This window comes from Erythrolamprus reginae, chromosome 9 (genome assembly GCF_031021105.1).
Source record: "Erythrolamprus reginae isolate rEryReg1 chromosome 9, rEryReg1.hap1, whole genome shotgun sequence".
Lineage (NCBI taxonomy): Eukaryota > Metazoa > Chordata > Lepidosauria > Squamata > Dipsadidae > Erythrolamprus > Erythrolamprus reginae.
In genome coordinates, this window is record NC_091958.1 from 38695866 (window position 1) to 38717120 (window position 21255).

General features: G+C 44.0%; 1 protein-coding gene across 2 annotated transcripts in view; it reads right to left on the reverse strand.

Moving 5' to 3' along the window:
• SLC5A11 (solute carrier family 5 member 11) overlaps positions 1 to 19381 on the reverse strand; it is a 43424-nt gene extending 24043 nt beyond the window's left edge. The window contains exons 1-7 of one of the 2 annotated variants that reach the window (XM_070760846.1): positions 19271 to 19381; positions 16489 to 16973; positions 14916 to 15104; positions 8688 to 8759; positions 8131 to 8235; positions 7030 to 7089; positions 3930 to 4034 (exon numbers count right to left, since the gene is read on the reverse strand). In XM_070760846.1, coding sequence (XP_070616947.1) covers positions 3930 to 4034; positions 7030 to 7089; positions 8131 to 8235; positions 8688 to 8759; positions 14916 to 15050 — 477 coding nt within the window. In that variant the 5' untranslated portion in view covers positions 15051 to 15104; positions 16489 to 16973; positions 19271 to 19381. Of the gene's footprint in view, positions 1 to 3929; positions 4035 to 7029; positions 7090 to 8130; positions 8236 to 8687; positions 8760 to 14915; positions 15153 to 16488; positions 16974 to 19270 lie in introns of those variants that run through there. The other variant, XM_070760847.1, reaches the window with a different exon arrangement.
• Between the last annotated feature and the right edge of the window lie 1874 nt (positions 19382 to 21255).

The following is a 21255-nucleotide window of genomic DNA, read 5'->3' on the forward strand; positions in this document are numbered from 1 at the left end:
TTTTATTTATTTGATTTGTATGCCGCCCCTTTCTTTAGACTCGGGGCGGCTCACAACAGCAATAGAACAATTCATAACAAATCTAATAATTTAAAAACATTTTAAAAACCCCATTATTAATCGGACATACATACAAACATACCATACATAAATTGTATAGTCCCTTTCCCTTGACCCCCAAGGGAACACCTGCCTGCCTCAATCAACATAGAGGCGGCACTTGGACATCCATTTCAATAACCACCGGTACACTTGGCATTCATGAATCTGTCTAATCCTGTCTTGAAGCTATCAAGGCTGACAGCTGTCATAACCTCTTCTGGAAGTGAAGAAATATTTCCCTTGATTTGTCCTCACTTTCTTACCTATGAGCTTTAGGGAGGCCCCCCTCGTCCTAGTATTGTGTGATAGAGAAAAGAATTTTTCTCTATCCACCTTTTCTATCCCATGCATGATTTTATACCCTTTGATCAAGTCACCTCTTAAACGCCGTCTTTCAAGGCTGAAGAGACCGAGGCGTTGCAACCTGGTATCATAAGGCAGGTGCTCCATTTCCTTTATCATTCTTGTTGCCCTTTTTTGCACCTTTTCCAGGTCCATTATATCCTTCTTGAGGTGGGGTGACCAGAACTGTACACAGTACTCCAAGTGTGGTCTCACCATTGATTTGTACAGAGGCAATACAACCCTTACTGACTTATTTTCGATTCCCTTCCTAATCATGCCAAGCATGGAATTCGCTTTTTTTACTGCTGCTGTGCACTGAGTTGACATCTTCATTGAGCTGTCCACCAGAACAGAACTGGTAAAAAGCAGTTCAGAATTTTGGCACATTCTTTGGGCAAATATACCAACTTTGATTTTGTGGGTAAAGATCTTTTGCTGATCTAGAGTAAACCCAGCTCTTCCAGTAGGGTTGTAGCTATTTTCTCTTTTCAAAAAATAAATAAATGTTGAGGCTTTGGGGGTGGGGGAAATGCAGAGAAGAGCAACTAAAATGATTAAGGGCCTGGAAACTAAAACTTATGAAGAATGGTTGCAGGAACTGGGTATGTTTAGTCTAGAGAAAAGAAGGACCAGGGTGACATTATAGTAGTGTTCCAATATTTGAGGGGCGGCCACAAAAAAGAAGGGGTCAACCTATTTCCCAAAGCACCAGAGAGCAGAAACAAGGTATGGAACCAAGGAGAGAAGCAATTACAACAAAGGACAAACTTCCTAACAGTGAGAAGAATAAACCAACGAGGCAGCTTGCCTGCAGAAATTGTGGGTGCGTCATTGCTGGAGGTTTTTAAGAAGAGGCTGGACTGTCACTTGTCTGAAATGGTATAGGGCAGTGATGGTGAACCTTTTTTGGTTCATGTGCCAAAAGTGGAGGTGTGGACATGCACAGCCCCTGCACTGCCTCCACACATGTGCACAATGCTCCCTGTGTATGCACTCAGGCCTCACTGAAGCCTGGGATGTGAAAAAAATGGCCCAATGGGAAAACTGGCTGCCAATCACTTTCCAGTCACAATTCAAAGTGTTGGTCATGACCTATAAAGCCCTACATGGCATCAGACCAGAATACCTTCGGGACCACCTTCTGCCACACGAATCCCAGCGGCCGATTAGGTCCCACAGAGTTGGCCTTCTCCGAGTCCCGTCGACTAAACAATGTCGTCTGGCGGGACCCAGGGGAAGAGCCTTCTCTGTAGCGGTCCCAGCCCTCTGGAATCAACTCCCCCCAGGGATTAGGACCGCCTCCACCCTCCTTGCCTTTCGAAAGCTTCTGAAGACTCACCCTTATTGCCAGGCATGGGGAAACTGATATACCCCTAGCTATTATGGTTTATGTATGGTCTGTTAGGTTGTGTGATTGTTTTTCTTTTTATAATAAGGGTTTTAAATTGTTTTTAACATTAGATTTGTACATGGTGTATTTTTATTGTGAGCTGCTCCGAGTCCTCGGAGAGGGGCAGCATACAAATCTAATAAATATTATTATTATTATTATTATTATTATTATTATTATTATTATTATTATTATTGGAAAAAATAGACTTCTGGTTTGCCCATTGTGCTATTTTTTGCACTCTGGGGCTCCAGGAAACTTCCCTGAAGCCTCTTGAGTGCAAAAAAACAGCATAACGGGCAAATCGGAAGTGCGTTTTCCAAACTTCTGGATTGTCTGTTGGGTGGGTTTTTCTGCACTCCGGGGCTCCAAGGAAGCTTCCCTGAAGCCTTTGGAGGGCGAAAAAGCCATCAAGGCCAAAAACCAGCTGCCTAATGCACACATGTGCGCTGGAGCTGACATAGGGCAATGTCTTGCATGCCTTCTGATATGGTTCCATGTGCCACCTGTGGCTTGCATTCCATAGGTTTGCCATTGCAGGTACAGGGTCCCCTGCTTGAGCTGAACTAGGTCTTTTCCAACTCTCTTCCAAATTGAATTGAAAGGCCAGTGTCAGCGAACCAAGTAACGTATTTTCTTAGCTGCATTTTCTTAGCTGTCAGTGTATAAAACCTGGGGAAATCATTTTGGATCGAAACCAAATGTTGGGATTTGTACCTAACCCAGCTGAAGTGGCATCGTTCTCTTGATAGGAGTGAGCGTCCTCTGTGGTTAATAAATGACCAAAGCAAGACGTTAGCCAGTTACTCATCGACTTCTGTAGTCAAACAGAAGAGTAAATGGCTAAACCAGAGCACTAGGTCATCTTCGGTGCCCGCCTGTCCACTCACACAACACGTTCCACTGGTATGGGCAGTTTCTTTACATCTCCCTCTGGGGAATAAACTTTCAAATAAGAATGAAACAAACAGATGGGAACCAGCACTAAAAAATTAGCAGCAAACAAATCTGATAAGGAGAGAGATTCTGGACTCAGGCCCACAAACGTGGACATGTACTAAATATTAAAAGCTTTAACTCCAATGCTTTGCGGTTCCATTTTAAAGCAAAATTTTTAATTCTCTCTCTTTTTTTTCTTGAAGGGTTGTATGATGCCAGGCAAGCTAATCAGAGGAAAGGTTACAAGATGAAATATTAAGAATTCTTAAGGCTTCTCCCAGGGTTGTCTCCTGGGTGAGTTTTTCAGAACTCTTTTAGAGGCAGTTCTTGGGCGGAAATGTTATTTAGAGAGTGTGCCCTTCCTACAAACTTTCAGGAATGGATCTGTGATCCAATTCCTAGATTCCTTTCGGATCCTGATCAAGGAGAGGACTGTGGAAGACATGTAGTCATACAAGTGATCCTCGAATCACAGTACCTCTACTTACAAACTTAATTCGTTCCGTGACCAGGTTCTTAAGTGGAAAAGTTTGTAAGAAGAAGCAATTTTTCCCATAGGAATCAATGTAAAAGCAAATAATACATGCAACTGGGGAAACCACAGGGAGGGTGGAGGCCCTGTTTCCTCCCAGGAGATTCCTAGAGAGGCACCACAGAGGCTTCTCCCCAACTTTTCTGTCCATGCACACGAAGCAAAACTATGAAAAATTGAAGAAAAAAAGATGGCGGTGCCCATAGGACTGGCACCAGTAGAGGCCATTGGCAAATTGTGCAATCTGGTGGCCGCTCCTGTGTACCATCCCCTACCATACTGGTAGTAATCCATTATTAACATTAGGGCACTCACCCTCCACACTCACTCTGAAGCCCCTACTTCATCCGTGGATGTTTCCTTAACTGCGCACTTCCGAGGACAATGAAACCAAGGAACGCATGCTTCTTCGGGAAGAAGCTACCCACAGATGTGATCCACGCCCATCTTGTTCCTGCTCATCTTTTAGCCTTGGGATCCCAAACCCAGCACCTCTCTGGTTCCCTCCTGTATCCCGTTGGTTTGCACAATGCCCGAGAAACATCAAAAGTCACTTGTGACTATGTTGACCTACTCTTTCCAAGCCACTTCTGTTCTGTCTCCTCTCGTCTCCTTACTTACTGAAATTTTGGTGAATATATAGATAAACAAGTAGAGAATTGCAAGGAAGATCTGAATCCTTTTGCCACCAAAGCGCCTCTGCAAATACTCTGGCATGGTTGTAACCTGGGAAGGGTGAAAAGAAAGAAACATTAGGACAGGGGGCGGAAGGCACACTCGTGCACTTATGCACGCCCCTTACTGAACTCTTAAACAATGGCTGCCAACCTGCCTTCCATGGAGGACCTGGATACTGCACGAGTCAAAAAGGGGGCGGGGAAAATATTGACTGACACCTCGCATCCTGAACACAAACTGTTTCAACTCCTACCCTCAAAACGTTGCTGCAGAGCACTGCACAGCAAGACAACTAGACACAAGAACAGTTTTTCCCCGAATGCCATCACTCTGCTAAACAAATAATTCCCTCAACACTGTCAGACTTTTTACTAAATCTGCACTTCTATTTCTATTAGGTTTTTTTCTCATCATTCCTATCACCCTTTTCCTTCCATTTAGGACTGTATGACTGTAACTTGTTGCTTGTATCATAAGATTTTTATTAATATTGATTGTTTCTTCATTGTTTATTTGACCTCTATGACAATCATTAAGTGTTTTTTACCTCCTGACTCTTGACAAATCTATATTTTCTTGTATGTACACTGAGAGCATCTGCACCAAGACAAATTCCTTGTGTGTCCAATCACACTTGGCGAATAAAATTCTATTCTATTCTATTCCCATTCTATTCTATTCTATTCTATTCTTGGGAATTGGGTGAGATCAACAGTGGAGAGTCTAAGGGTAAAGTTTTGGGGGTTAGGAGATGATACTACAGAGTCGTGTAGTGAGTTCCATGCATCAACTAATTGGTTATTAATGTCATATTTTCTGCAGTCAAGTTTGGAGCACTTTACATTAAGTTTGTATCTGTTGTGTGCTTGTGTGTTGTGGTTGAAGCTGAAGTAGTCGTTGACAGGAAGGACATTGTAGCATATGATTGTATGGGCTGTGCTTAAATCGTGTTTAAGGCGATGTAGTTCTAAACCTAGGATTGTAAGTCTAGTTTCGTAGGGAATTCAATTGCGAGTGGAGGAGTGAAGGGCTCTTGAGTATGAAATCTTTACCAAACAGTAACTTTGACTTGTTGTATTGGTTTTGGGGTGGGTTTTTTTGTTTTTTGCAAAGCAGTCTGGAAAATGAATTGTTTCACAGGCCTCACCCTTCACCTCCAAATCTTCAACTTCCCCAGCAACAGAAACCTCCGCTAGCCCCTATTTGGCTTGGCTCTTTAAATGTCTTGTTAGCTACCCAAAGTCACTCTGGCAAAGCAAGTAGCCAAATAAATGGATTAAAATAATTACGGGAAATCCTTATTCTTGCAACGGTTTGTTTAGGGACTGTCCAAAGTTACAACACCTCTGAAAAAAAACGTGGTTTTGGGAAATATGATCAATGCTATAAGGAAGAAAAATGTGATGGATGTAACCTTTAATTGGTGTAAGTCAATATATGTAATTGTATATAATGTATATAATTGTATATAGTTAGCAATTAATAGCAAATAAGCTATTTAAGGAAGGAGTGAAAATAGAAATGTTTAACCATAAAACACTAGCCATGATTAGGATAATGTGGAATTTAAAGGAAAATTCTGATGATAAAAAGCTATGTACTTTGTCTTCGTTTTTTATGTTGTATTGTTTTTAAAACTGGAAATTTTAATTTAAAAAAAAGTTTGTTTTAAAAAAGTGACTTCTGGATGGGTTTTAGCACTAGCTTGTCCATGTGTATGAATCGGTATGAATGACTAGTACATGTGTTGCTGAACTGTCTTTTGAGTTCTAATTAGGGTATTAGAAATTAGTTTGTTTTTTTCTTGACTTTTTATTGTTATTGTTACTTGTAATTTACACTGTTGTAAGCCGCCCTGAGTCCTTCAGGATTGGGCAGCATAGAAGTCAAATTAAAATTAAATTAAATTAAAATAAGAAAGGAACCCTTGGACAGGCAGCTGCCATTTTGTCTGGCTACACCGAGCCCTTCTCAGGTGAAAGTAGAAAGAGAGAGCAGGTGTGATCAAGAAGGGCTAGACCAGTGATGGCGAATCTTTTTTCACTCGGGTGCTGAAAGAGCGTGCGTGTGCACTATCGCGCAAGTGCGAGTGTCCACACCCAAAATTCAATGCCTGGAATGGGCAAAATCAGTTTCCTCTGGTGGCCAGGAAGGGCCTGTTTCCCAACTTCTGGTGGGCCCAGTAGGCTCATGTTTCACCCTCCCCAGGCTCCAAAGGCTTCCCTGGAGCTGGAGGAGGGTAAAAACACCCTCCCCCACCCCCCTGAAGGCTCTCTGGAAGTCAAAAATGCCCTTCCAGGGCTTCTGTGTGAGCCAAAAATCAGCTGGCCGGCATACACATGCACGTTGGAGCTGAGCTAGGGCAACGGCTCACGTGCCAGCAGATATAAGCCCTACATGGCATAGGACCAGACTATCTCCGAGACCACCTTCTGCCACACGAATGCAACAACCGGTGAGGTCCCACAGAGTTGGTCTTCTCAGGGCCCCGTCGACCAAACAATGTCGCCTGGGGGGACCTAGGGGAAGAGCCTTCTCTGTGGGGGCCCCGGCCCTCTGGAATCAGCTCCCGCCGGAGATTTGCACTGCCCCAACCCTCCTCGCCTTCCAAAAGAGTTTAAAAACTCATCTCTGCCGCCAGGCTTGGGCTTTTAGATCTTCCCCCTGACCAATGGATGTTTTCAGTATGATTGCTGAATGATTGGTTTGATAGGTTTTCTTTTAATTGAATTTAATGGTTGTTTTAATGTATTATTAATTGGATTCGTATTATTGTTCTGTTTTTGTACATGCTGTGAGCTGCCCCGAGTCCTCGGAGAGGGGTGGCATACAAATCCAAATAAATAAATAAATAAGTGAGTGAGTGAGTGAGTGAGTGAATGAGTGAATGAGTGAATGAGTGAATGAATGAATGAATGAATGAATGAATGAATGAATAAATAAATAAATAAATAAATAAATAATAAGGCTCCGCATGCCACCTGTGGAGCCTGTGCCATAGGTTCACCATCTCTGGTCTCCAGGAAAGCATCGACATACTTACCCCACTTGCAAGGTAGATGGGAACAAACAGCCACGCCAGCACCAGGACACAAAACATCCCCTACAGAGAGACCACAGAGCCATTAGGAAGACGGAAGCCCCTCCCTCTGAAAACCTGCCGATCTACAGGGGTGTTCTGACCGAGGTGTTCCCAAAGCACGCAGCACACTCCTGGTCCTATCAAAATTCCCATTTTATTCAGTTGCAGGGAATTCTTCTCATTCACATCCAGTGAAGTCTTTCAAGAGTAAATTTACAGTCACAGACCTTATCTGGCTTGGAGAGCTGCCAGGCCGATACAGTGGTACCTCTACCTAAGAACACCTCTACTTACAAACATTTTGTTTATTTTGCTCAGAAAAGCCTTCCCCCCCCGGCTGTGTGCAATTTTTTCTGGCAGGCGAACTTATATATAATGGCACACAGCTGGGAAGGGGGAAGGCCCTTTTCTAAGCAAAATAAAGAAATAAGAATCAATTTTTGTATTTCATTTTTCATTTCATTATGTTCAGAAATGTTCATATTAGTATGCCAATGCCAAAGGTATTCAAAAAATTTGGATTTTGCAGGCTACTCTATCTATACATTGAAAAAAAATTGCACACAGCTGGGGGGTGGGCATTTCTGAGCCAAATAAACAAATACACATTATTTTTTTCATTTCATTTTTCATTTCATTGTGTTCAGAAATGTTGAAATTAGTATACTAGTGAAAAAAGTATTCAAAACCCCCCACTTCCAGTAGCTGAAACCAACCTTTTTTTACTCCGGGTCTAAAAGGACAAGTGTATAGTCATTTCGCCCAGCAAAACCTAAACAACCCCCCCAAAAAACTCCACCCCCCTTAGAAAGAACCCCTCAAATGAGACAAAGTCATGTAAGTTCAAGTTTCAGATATGCAGGAAATTTTTTTTACATGGTCTCAAATTAGTTTTGGGTCTAAAAGGACCCAGAGCAAACAGCAGGGATTTATAAAACAGTTCCTGGGAATGTCTGCTATTCTTTAATCATCTGAATCACGCCCAGGAGATTGAGAGATGAAGCCTTTGCCCCCTTGCCCTGTGCCAGCCAGCATAAAAGGGACCATCAAAGCAATACTCACATTCCATTCATAGGATGTGGCAGCAATCCCAGAAGCCGCGCCGGAGCCAGCCAAGCCGATGAAATGCCCACTGCCAACATTACTGGCAAACAAGGAGGCCCCCACCTGTCAAAAGGAAGCTGGGGATCAACTTGGTAAGCATTTAGCATTTAGACTTATATGCCGCTTCACAGTGGTTTACAGCCCTCTCTAAGCGGTTTACAAAGAACAAGCATATTGCCCCCAACAATCTGGGTCTTCATTTTAAGAATATAGATGAAGTAAATTTTATAATACCAATATATACTGCTCAAAAAAATAAAGGGAACACTCAAATAACACATCCTAGATCTGAATGAATGAAATATTCTCACTGAATATTTCATTTGCACAACTATTCCATTTGCACAACAGCTGCCAAATTGAAATTGCTTCCTAAGTGGACAGTTTGATTTCACAGAAGTTTGATTTACTTGGAGTTATATTTTGTTTGTTTTTAAGTGTTTTCTGTGATTCCTCTGCCCAAATCTCCCAGGAAACAAAACATTGTAGAGAAGCTGAAATGGGAGACAACCTACCGGCCACCAGACCATCTCGCCCCCAGCTAGGAAGTAACCCTTGACGGTGCTTCGTTTTGTCTTCCACATGGACTGAAATATTAAAAGACAACGAGTTAAATATGTTAATGGGTTAAATAAGGTTCAGGAGGGAAGTGTTCTTAATAGGAAAGTGAACAGAAGAACAAGGGGGCACAATCTGGGGTTGCAACGTTTAAAGCTGAGCTACAAGGCTAGTCAGACCATGAACAGTGCCACATAGATGGCTGTGTACCAAAGTGCTATGAGGTTGGCAGCCTCGCAGAGTCTGAAGAGCGTAGCCTTGATCCATCCCGTTGTGCAAACAAGTGAGCCGAGAGCCATGAAACTATGTGATAACTCGGTTGTTGGCTTTGCACGGGCTCCAGGCCAAGGGTGTGTGTTTGTGGCACGCTGATCTGGCAGAAGGTTTCAGGAGAAAATAGAGACTTCCTGCATTCCACTGATCAAGGGCAAGGATCCTATCTCATATTACTCTGCAGCATCTGAAGTTGAACTACGAGGCTAGGCAGGCCACGAACAATGCCACCTAAGTGACAAAGGCTGCCTTTCATGGCAGGAATTCTGAGATTGAGCAAGCGGATAGTCTCACAAACCATGTGGCATGGGAACAAGAATTTGATTGACCCTTGATCTGGCCATAAAACTTGTGAAGTGGGATACTAAGGCATTTACAGAAGATATTTTGAAGAATAGGATAGGATAGGATAGGGAGTGGAGTAGAGCAGAGCAGAGCAGAGTAGAACAGAATAGAACAGAATAGAATTGAGTTATGATACTGCAGAGCAGAGGTCTTCAAACTTGGCGAGTTTAAGACTTGTGGATTTCAACTCCCAGAATTCCCGAGCTAGCATGATTAGCTCAGGAATTCTGGGAGTTGAAGTCCACAAATCACAAAAGAGCCAACTTTGCCTACCCCTGCTGCAGAGTATGATGATACTAGGTGATGATACTATAGAGTCACTACCAGACTCTGTAGTAACATCACCTAACCCCCAAAACTTTACCCTGTGGACCTCTCCCAATTCCTAAGAAGTCAGTAAGGGGTGTGCGTAAGTGCACCGGCGTACCTTCTGTCCCCTGTCCTAATGTTTCTCTTTTACTAGTATCATGTATATAAATATTCCTATATCTTTGTATGCCACCAATACGTACTTGACAATAAATAAATAAAATCAATAGACTGGACTGTACTATACTGGACTGGACTGGACTGGAATAGAATAGAACAATAGAGTTGGAAGGGACCTTGGAGGTCTTCTAGTCCGGCCTATATCATTTCAAATAAGTGACTTCTTAAAAACATCTTAAATACAGATGTCTCTTCTTAAAAACCTCCAGTGATGGAAAGTCCATGATTTCTGAAGACAAGCTTTTCTACTATTTAATTGTCACCATTGTTAGGAAGTTTCCCCTTAATTCCAGGTTGCTTCTCTCTTGGATTAGTTTCCAACAATTGTTTCTTGTCCTGCTTGTCCTCTGCTGCTTGGGAGAATCATCTGACCCCCCCCCCTCTTCTTTCTGGCAGCCCCTCCCATACTGCTATCATGTCACCCCTGATGCTTCTTCTCTCTAGACTAGCCAGGATAGACTTTGTGGAATTTAGGCAATTCTAGAATAGAATAGAATAGAATAGAATAGAATAGAATAGAATAATAGAATTCTTTATTGGCCAAGTGTGATTGGACACACAAGGAATTTGTCTTTGGTGCAGATGCTCTCAGTGTAGATAAAAGAAAATATAGATTTGTCAAGAATCATGAGGTACAACAATCATTGTCATGGGGTCAAATAAGCAATGAAGAAACAATCAATATTAACAAAAATCTTAGCATACAAGCAACAATTACAGTCATATAGTCCTAAGTGGGAGGAAATGGATGATAGGAATGACGAGAAAAAACTAGTAGAAATAGAAGTACAGACTTAGTAAAAAGTTTGACAGCGGGATATATTTGTTTAGCAGAGTGATGGCATTTGGGGAAAAAACTGTTCCTCTGTCTAGTTGTCTTGGTGCACAGTGCTCTGTAGCAATGTTTTGAGGGTAGGAGTTGAAACAATTTGTGTCTAGGATGTGAGGGGTCAGCAAATATTTTCACAGCCCTCTTTTTGACTCGTGCAGTATACAGGTCCTCAATGGAAGGCAGGTTGGCAGCCATGGTTTTTTCTGCAGTTCTAGTCACAGGTTAAGCTGCTTTTTATTCTTCGCCTTCGTCACAAAGACATCCTTCTTGGAGTCCACGTTTCGGCTGACCAGGAAGGACGTCTCCGTGACATCAAAGCTCCGCCCATGGAATTCCCTATTGGGATTCCCCACCTCCGTTTTGTTGTGGTTCAGCCTGGGACCCCTCCGGGAATGGCTGATTTGCTGTCGGCTTCCAGCTCAGAGGGAGAGGCTGAGGACCAGGAGGTGCAGACTGACGAGGAAGCGGAATCCCAGGCTGAAGAAGAAGGACAGCCAGAGTTCCACCAGGGGGAGCTCTCCCCAGCAAGCAGCCTGGATTCCCTGGGGGAAGATGCTCATGACATCATAGATATGCGACACAGGAGAGCTAATCAGAGACGAACTCAATTGGCTAGGTATTTCCAGCATTAGAGGTCACAGCTGGGTTTGGGTGTGGTGCTTGGGAAAGGATAAAAGGCGGCCCCACCCTTCCTGGCTTGTGGAGTTTTATCTTGGAGATTCGTGAGACCTGTCTCTGAACTTTGGTGGCTACAATCCTGGTTTGTGCCTTGGACTATTGAAACCTTGGGGGGGTGTGCCAGCAAGAAGCTTGTGAAATTGACTGGACATCAGGACCCTGTTGTAACGTATTGTAACCTGTCTGCTGTGAAGACAGGTTTTCCTTTGTGCTTATTTTTTCCTGCTATAAAATACTTTTGGATTTTACCAGAGTGTCTGGCTGTTTTTTCAGTGGGTGTGGAGGTCTGGGAAAACCCAGACAGAACACGTTTGAGCCTCCCGACCGTCCGACAGCTCCGCGGCTCTTTTGCAAAGCTGACAGCCGGGCGGATGGGCTTCTCGGCATCCACCTGAACCCAAACGCTGAACCCAAACTTTGCCGAACCTACGGGTTCGGTGTTCGGGAGAACTGCGAGAAGCTCCCCAGCTGTTTCAAAAGGTGACAGCCGGGCGGCGAAGTTTCTCGGTGGCCTCCCGAACACCGAACCCGGAAGTTCGGCAAAAGTTCAGGTTCAGCGTTCAGGTTCAGGAGGACGCCGAGAAGCCTCCTGGCTGTTTCAAAAGGCAACAGCCAGGTGCTGGGGCTTCTTGGCGGCCTCCCGAACCCGAACTTTTGCCGAACCTCCGGCTTCGGCATTTGGGACAACGCTGAGAAGCACCTGGCTGTTTCAAAAGGTGACAGCCGGGCAGCGCCGCCCAGGAAAGCGCCGTTTTTGCGTTGTTGTTTTTTGCTTGCACGCATTAATTGATTTTACATTGTTTCCTATGGGAAACATTGTTTCGTCTTACGAACTTTTCGCCTTATGAACCTCCTCCCGGAACCAATTAAGTTCGTAAGACGAGGTATTACTGTATATAGAAATAAAGATTTTTAGGGAACTAAATATTGAATAAAGAGTACATATAAGGCAGCTAGAAAACAATTTACTATAGGTAAAATATAGATAACCAAAATGATTAATAGTGGATACTGGTTGTATTTGCCAGAATATAAAGATATTCAATAATAGAAGAAGTTATATTTTCCCTCCTTTTATGATGATGTAAATTATATTGTGAGCCGCCCCGAGTCTTCAGAGAGGGGCGGCATACAAATCTAATAAATTGAATTGAATTGAATATTGACTGTTATATGTAATTGTGTTTTTCTTCCCCCCCTTCTTTTGTTGTTTTGTTTTTGTATTTTGTAAATGTTTTCTTTGTCTATTTTTGGTTGTTATGTTTTTTTTAAAACATATTTTTTTAAAAAAATTGCATCTTCAGTGGGTCCCTATCAGTGTGGCACTCTGGACCGCACCATGAGAACCCAGCCACTTATATGCACGCCGGAAACCCAGAAGAGGAACCAGCGACACCGCACATGCCAAGCAACATGGCTCTGCATGCCCCTTTGGGAATGCATGCCATAGATTTGCCATCACGCCTCTAGAACAAAACTAGATGTGTTCCCCCAATTGAGGAGAAGGAGCTGACCTCTGGGGAGGTTAAAAAAAGTCAAGCTGGCAGCCACAGATGTGTAATTGCAGCCATCATCCACAAATGCCCTAAATTGGGCAAAAGGAAAAGAAAAATGACTGCATGACTGTAACTTATTGCTTGTTTTCTTACGATTTTTAATTAATATTGATTGTTTCCTGATGTCTTATTTGACCCCTATGACAATCATTAAGTGTTGCACCTCATGATGCTTGACAAATGTATCTTTTTTCTTTTATGTACACTGAGAGCAACTGCACCAAAGACAAATTCCTTATGTATCCAATCACACTTGGCCAATAAAGAATTCTATTCTATTCTATTCTATTCTATTCTATTCTATTCCATTCCATTCCATTCCATTCCATTCTTTTAAAAAAGCCCTCCAGAACTGGCCTTTAGAAAAAAGATGTGTTTGTATGTCTATTCAAGTTGAGGCTTGAATAGACATACAAATAGGAATTAACACTGACTCTAAACCACACACACACACACACACACACCCTTCTTAAGGGTGAGTAGTTTCTAGCTGACAGACCGTCTTTTGTGTCTCCGGGGATTTGCTAGCAAAGATTTAGTAGCAAAAAGCAGTCGAACGCAATGCACCTTGGATTAGTCCAACCTACAGCCCCCTCAGCAATCTTTAACACAACCGCCTGCAAACCTCAAACACAAATCATCCACTGGAAAATCCCCAGCTTAAAGTGAGGTTATGATGCCACGGCCTCACACCCAGCCTAAGGCTGCACAACTCAGGAAGAGCCGGGAGTGTGCCAGCCAGAAGTGAGCTGCTAAGGTGGAAGGGTGACGTGTGCTCACCCCCATGGCTCTGAGTGCTAACGGAGTCCAGCGCAATCCTGTTACTGCACCTGGGCAGGGAGCGAAATCACGTGCGTGGCACCCCTGCGTGTCCATGTGTGATTTTTCTACCTGCCCAGGTGTAGTAGCATCATTGCGCTGGACTACGTACGCACACAGAATTATGGGCGCACCTGTGTGTCTGCGCAGGATTTCACTACCTGCCCAGATGTAGTAGCATCATTACACTGGACTCCACTGGCACTCAGAGCTATGGGCGCACCTGCATGTCCGCACGTGATTTCACTACCTGTCCAGGTGCAGTAGCATCATTGCACTGGACTTTGCTAGCACTCAGAACTATGGGTGCACCTGCATGTCCATGCACAATTTTGCTACCTGTACAGGTGTAGTAGCATCATTGCGCTGGACTCCACTCGCACTCAGAGCTATGGGCGCACCTGCATGTCCACACGTGTTTTCACTACCTGCCCAGGTGTAGTAGCATCATTACGCTGGACTCCGCTACTACTCAGAGCTATGGGCGCATCTGTCTGCTGAGAAGGGCGGCATACAAATCTAATAAATAATAATAATAATAAATAAAATGATTTTGCTACCTGCCCAGGTGCAGTAGCATCATTGCGCTGGACTCCACTAACACTCAGAGCTATGGGCACACCTGTGTGTCCATGCACAATTTCTCTACCTGCCCAGGTGTAGTAGCATCATTGCGCTGGACTCTGCTAGCACTCAGAGCTATGGGCGCACCTGCGTGTCCACACGTGATTTCACTACCTGCCCAGGTGCAGTAGCATCATTGCGCTGGACTCCACTAGCACTCAGAGCTATGGGCGCACCTGCGTGTCCACACATGATTTCACTACCTGCCCAGGTGCAGTAGCATCATTGCGCTGGACTCCACTAGCACTCAGAGCTATGGGCACACCTGCGTGTCCGCATGCGATTTCGCTACCTGCCCAGGTGTAGTAGCATCATTGCGCTGGACGCCACTAGCACTCAGAGCCACAGGGGCAAGCACACGTCACCGTTCCACCTGAGCAGCCCACCTCTGGTGCCAGCCCTCTCTGTGAGAAGGTTGCCTTGCCTGTCACTCAAAGATACAGCTGGGGTTGACATGGAAGGCTTGGCTTTTGGAAAGCATCCGAATTTACGAAGCTAATAAAAAACAGACCAAAATATGGGATATGCTGTGTCCTCAGAAAGACAATAGGGGGAGGCATTCCTCTTACCCACAGGCCCACCGCCAACACAAAGACGAAATACAAAACCAGGACAACAATATCAACAGTCTCCAAGGTCCGCTGCGGGAAGGCATTCCAGCTGTTGGGGGTTGTAGACGCAGGGCTGGTACCGCTTGGTTCCATCGCTGCTGCTCCTCGCCCCAGCCACCAGCTATCTCGCCTGCCCAGCGCGTGGATCTGCAGGATGAAAAAGAGAAAGACCAGGTCAGATTTCCTTCTTGGCAGTTCCGTCCAGCACTCTCGCTCTGGGTTTGAGTCCAGCAGGCAGTTCCGTTTATTCGCTAGGGCAAGAAAATACCGTAGCGGGGAAAAAAGCGATTGTGACAGATTCTAAATTAGACCAACGGGCTAAAGCGATGCAAAGGTCACTTTATTTGCTTTTGGCCAGCTTTATTTGCTTTCGGATCCCGCAAGAGGAGGAAAAATATATAACAGCGCAGGGAGAATGGGCCCATTGTTGGTATGTTGAGACAGAAGGCCTCGGTTCTAGTCTTCACACCCCTGGAGCTCCGTTTGCAGTAAATCAAATGCAATCTGTCGGGATCGAGCTATGCAGCAGAACGCCGAAGCCACCAGATTTGTAGTTAGCCACAGAAATGTCTTGGCTCTATGCCGCACCAAAAACCAAAAAGAGTTCCTCTTCTGCATTAGTCAAGTCTTTGGGGTTGGCTTTTTAAGATGCAATGACCAGCTGGAACCTAGAACCCTCATGTTGGATAGGGATCTAGAGCCCATCCATTTCTCTCACTCTCCACTTTCCTCTCTCTCTCTCCATTTCTCTCTCTCTCTCCATTTTTTCTCTCTCTCTCCATTTTTTTCTCTCTCTCTCCATTTCTCTCTCTCTCCACTTTCCTCTCTCTCTCCACTTTCCTCTCTCTCTCCATTTCTCTCTCTCTCTCCATTTCTCTCTCTCTCCATTTTTTTCTCCCTCTCTCCATTTTCCTCTCTCTCTCTCCATCTTTTTTCTTTCTCTCTCCATTCCCCCTCTCCCCCTCTCTCCATTTCTCTCTCTCTCTCCATTCCCCCCTCTCTCCCTCTCTCCATTTTTCTCTATATATTTTCCTCTCTCTCTCTTCTTTTCCCCCTCTCCATTTCTCCCTCTCTCCATTTTCCTCTCTCTCTCTTTCTCTGTCCATTTCTTTCCCCCTCTCTCCATTTCTCTCCCTCTCTCCATTTCTCTCTCTCTCTCTATTTTCCTCTCTCTCTCTCCATTCCCCCTCTCTCCCTCTCTCCATTTCTCTCTCTCTATTTTCCTCTCTATCTTTCTCTCTATTTCCACCCTCTCCATTTCTCTCTCTCTCCATTTCCCCCCTCTCTCTCAAACACAAACGCACACACATACACACACACACAGGCCATTGGTCCCACTCGTGATCTAATACAATGGGGCCCGCTGTCACTAATAAGAAAGTGGACAATGCTGGATTAACAAACCCAGGTCTGTTTCTCAAGGGTGACCTCATGCGAAGGAGTCCCAGGGCTACGGTGGGGAGAGTCAGCCCCCCAAACATCAGAAGCCAAAACAGAAACTTTCATTCAAACGTTTAGCAAAACTTCTTACCTTCAGTGAGACAGAGGGAAACAAGGGAGCCTTTCTCTAAAGCAAAGATTTTGGGATCCAGGGAGAAGGTCTCGTAGTCGAGATATCGTTCCTTCTTTGAAATCTGGGTGAAGCTGCAGGAAGGGAAACCCCCACGGAAAGCAGTTGTCTTATTTGCCGAGTCCAAGGCTGGGGACACAGTCCCAGAAAATAAGTTCCCGGCACCTTGAGTTGTGTTGTGTTGTGGTGTGTGGGAGTTTTCTCAGGGCAGACAAACAAGTTTCTCTCTGTGGCTGAAGGAGGTACTTAGAGGGTGAGGCTGGAAGCCAACTCATCACCTTGCCACAATTGACACAATTTTCTTTATCTTGCTCTGTGGTCGGCCTGGAACTGGGAGAAGGACCAGCTCCATTATTCTGGAAAGCTCTGGAAGCTTTTGCAATGCAGGGCTGATCTGGAAATGTTCAGGAAGGGGGCCAAGGAACATCAGAACTCGTTGCTGGCTGCTATGACAGAAGACAGAAAAATAGGTTCCTTTGACTCGGGTCTCATTGAGGAAAATTACTGGGACAAGCCTGCAGGATGGAGCTTTCCTGGGGCCGGAGACTGGGACTAGGAGGTTTTTTTTGGGGGGGGAGGCCAGATCCCTTTAAGAGGTTTTGGTTGAATAATGCAAACTCTTCTCCTGCAAGACCATCTCATATCCCCCAAAGTTTATGCCATGGAACTTCAAGAATACAAAACATTTGTCAGACCAATTATTGTTATAATATAGGGATATAGATTTATTTGTGTATAATACAAGATTTTTCTTCATTGTGTACCCCCTTCCCTTTTCCTTTTTTTCTTATTCCCCTTCCCTACCCTTTTTTAACTATTTAAATTCAATAAACTATATTTTAATAAGAATACAAAACATTTGTCAGACCAATTCTTGAACACAGCTCCCCTGTATGGAATCCACACTGCATAGCAGACATTAATACAAATGAAGGAGTCCAGAAATACTTCACAAGAAGAGTCCTCCACGCCTCGTCACGCAACAATTTACCTTACTCCTCCAGACTTCAATTACTACACTTAGAAAATTTACAGCTACGCCACCTCCAAACTGATTTAACTGTTGTTCATAAAATCATACATCACAATGTACTCCCTGTTAGCAACTACTTCACCTTTACCAACAACAACACAAGAGCACGCAATAGATACAAACTAAATGTAAATCGCTCCAAACTAGACTGCAGAAAATATGATTTCGGCAATAGAGTGGTCAACACCTGGAATTCACTACTGGACTCTGTTGTTTCTTCCCCCAATCCCAAAATCTTCAACCTTACAGTATCTACAATAAACATCTCTGCCCTTTTCTAAGAGATCTGTAAGGGGCGTGCATAAGTGCACTTTCGTGCCTACTGTCCCTGTCCTAATATCTTTTTATCCTTTCTACTCTACTTTATACTTATATTATATTAAACATACTACAATACTATATTTGTATGAATGACTGACTGACTGACTGACTGACTGACTGACTGACTGACTGACTGACTAAACAAACAAACAAACAAACAAACAAACACATAAATAAATAATAGAAAGCATTCTTCCATTAGAAGCTACTTTAGAACAGGGAGTCTCCAACCTTGGCAACTTTAAGCCTGGTGGACTTCATCTCCCAGAATTCCCCTGGCTGGGGAATTCTGGGAGTCAAAGTCCACCAAGCTTAAAGTTGCCACGGTTGGAGACTCCCTGCTTTAGAGAATGAACTTCCTTTCTATCCAAAACTATTTCAGTCATTTTTTTACCTCCATCCAACTTTTTTTTTTTTTTAAATCTTTTTCCTGCAGCCATTTTTATAGTCTTTTCATGTTTGGCAATGACAAAGAGGAGGGGAATGGGGCAGAGTGGAGCCAATCCTGCCTGGCATTCTGCTAGGAAGAAAAAAACAGATTTAACTCAGCCTTGCCATTTGGGAAGAGCAGCGCTGGCTTGCCAACACCAGAAATGGTCCGTTTCAGATGGCGAAGTGGGGCCTTTCTGCAGGTGGATGGGAATGTTAGGGTCCCAGGGCTCAGATGAAATGGCTAGGCCAATTGGAAGGTGGATGGCAATAACATAGAAACCTAGAAGATTGACGGCAGAAATAGACCTCATGGTCCATCTAGTCTGCCCTTATACTATTTCCTGTATTTTATCTTAGGATCGATCTATGTTTATCCCAGGCATGTTTAAATTCAGTTACTGTGGATTTACCAACCACGTCTGCTGGAAGTTTGTTCCAAGCATCTATGACTCTTTCAGTCAAATCAAATTTTCTCACGTTGCTTCTGATCTTTCCCCCAACTAACCTCAGATTCTGCCCCCTTGCTCTTAGGATCACTTTCTTATTAAAAACACTTCCCTACTAAACCTTATTTAACCCTTGAACATATTTAAATGTTTTGATTGCGTCCCCCCTTTCCCTTCTGTCCTCCAGACTATATCTGTCTGCCTGGCCCCACACCTGCCCTCTTGAAGAGCAACTGGGCATCTTCCTTTAGCAAAGAGGAAGTTGAGCAGCTACACCAAGGGTTCTTCTTCTAGCTGCTGTCCAGAATGAGTTGTGGGAGGCCACACTGTGCTAGGGGCAGCCCTGCATAGAAAGGAATCCCCTGGACGGAGAGAGCCAGCTACCCATGGGGCTGACCAGGGCTCTAACTCTTGCTTAGACTTTCCTATCGATGGCACCCCCGGACCTGGCAATGATGCAGCCTGAGAGTCCAAGCACTCCCCCAGATCCAAGCCAGGAGGAGAGACTTACCAGGCTCCTCTGGGGCTCCCTCCTGCCTGGCACTCGGGGCAACCAGCCTTCTGCCGGTCTGCCGGGCGGCTTCCAGACGCCAGCTGTGACGATTCAATGAGCCTCTTTCACAAGTTCACAGGCGTGGAAAGGGGGAATTTATATGCAGGAGATTCGGATTCATTGGCCCTGCCTTTGATGCTGCTCATGAGTCGGGCTGAGACGCTTCCTTATCAGCCTCCAGGGGTCAAACTCCAAAGTATCCTATGCCCCCCTCCAAATAATCATGATGAGAGAGCGAGAGAGAGCGAGAGAGAGAGAGAGAGAAAGAGAGAGGAAGAGAGAGAGAGAGAGAGAGAGAGTTGTAAAAACTCCAAAGAGAAGGGAGACCTTTCTCCCAACAAACGGTCTGCATGATCTCAAAGAAGAACTCCTATGGTTTTAAAAGATCACTCTTAAATCAGATCTCTGCATTTAAAGCAGCAGGCAGTAACTCTGATTTCTGTTCGCAAGTCAGTCAGTCTCCAACTTCACTGTTTTGTGCAAAAAAAAAAAAAGGTGGGGAGGAGAAGAAAGTTGTTTCAGATCTCCATTCCGTCGCTGGTAGCAAACTAGCAAGGATATAAAAGCACGTTTTATTTATTTTATTTGTCAAGTATGCAACGTCCTTCCGGTCAACGACTACTTCAGCTTCAACCGCAACAACACAAGAGCACGCAACAGATTCAAACTTAACATCAACCGCTCCAAACTTGACTGTAAAAAATATGACTTTAACAATAGAGTTGTCGAAGCGTGGAACTCATTGCCAGACTCAGTGGTGTCAGCCCCCAGCCCCCAACATTTCTCCCTAAGACTCTCCACGATTGACCTCTCCAGGTTCCTAAGAGGCCAGTAAGGGGCGTACATAAGTGCACTGATGTGCCTATCGTCCCCTGTCCAATCTTCTTTCCTTATCTCATATCTCATACATTTTCTCTCCTTTCCTCTTACTTCTCTTCTTTCTTACTTTCTATCATTATATATATTACTTAATGTATATTCTCTTTCATATGTATTGTATATTGGACAAAGAATAAATAAAATAAAAAATAAATAAAAAAAATATGTATTGGTTAACACTGTTTATATACATGATATTGGTACTAATAAGAGAGAAACTTAACACAGGGATGGAAGGCACGCTGGTGTACTTATGCACACCGCTTACTGGCCATCCTTCCGAGGTGGGTCAAATGAGGACCCGGATTGTGGGGGCAATAGGCTGGCTCTGTTAAAAAGGGCTATTGCTAACATGCTGTAAGCTGCCCTGAGTCTAAGGAGAAGGGCGGCATAAAAATTGAATGAATGAAGAAAGAAAGGAAGGAAAGAAGGAAGGGAGGGAGGGAGGGAGGGAGGGAGGGAGGAAGGAAGGAAGGAAGGAAGGAAGGAAGGAAGGAAGGAAGGAAGGAAGGAAGGAGTGAAGGTTTGGGGGTTTGGTGATGAAACAACTAGTCAGTTCCATGCATCAACCACTCGGTTGCTGAAGTCACATTTTCTACAGTCAAATTTGGGGCTGTTTACTTTGAGTTTGTATCTGTTATGTGCTTGTGTATTGTTGTGGTTGAAACCAAAGGAGTCTTTGACAGATAGGACATTGTAGCAGATAATTTTATGAGCTAAGCATAGGTCATGAAACTCCAAGCTTTCTAAGCCTAGGTTTTCAAGTCTGGTTGCGTAGGGTATTCTGTTGCAAGTAGAGGAATGGAGGGCTCTTCTCGTAAAGTATCTCTGGATGCTTTCTAATGTATTTATGTCCGAAATGTGGTGTATGTTCCAGACAGATGAGCTGTATTCAAGGATTGGTCTGGCAAAAGTACTCTGCACTTAAAGCAGCATACAGTAACTCTGATTTCTTTTTTTAAATTATTATTAAAAATGTAACTTTATTTAAATACATAAAATACATGAAACAACACAAAAACATTTAAAGAACGAACAGTATTTGGATGGAATTACAGCATATC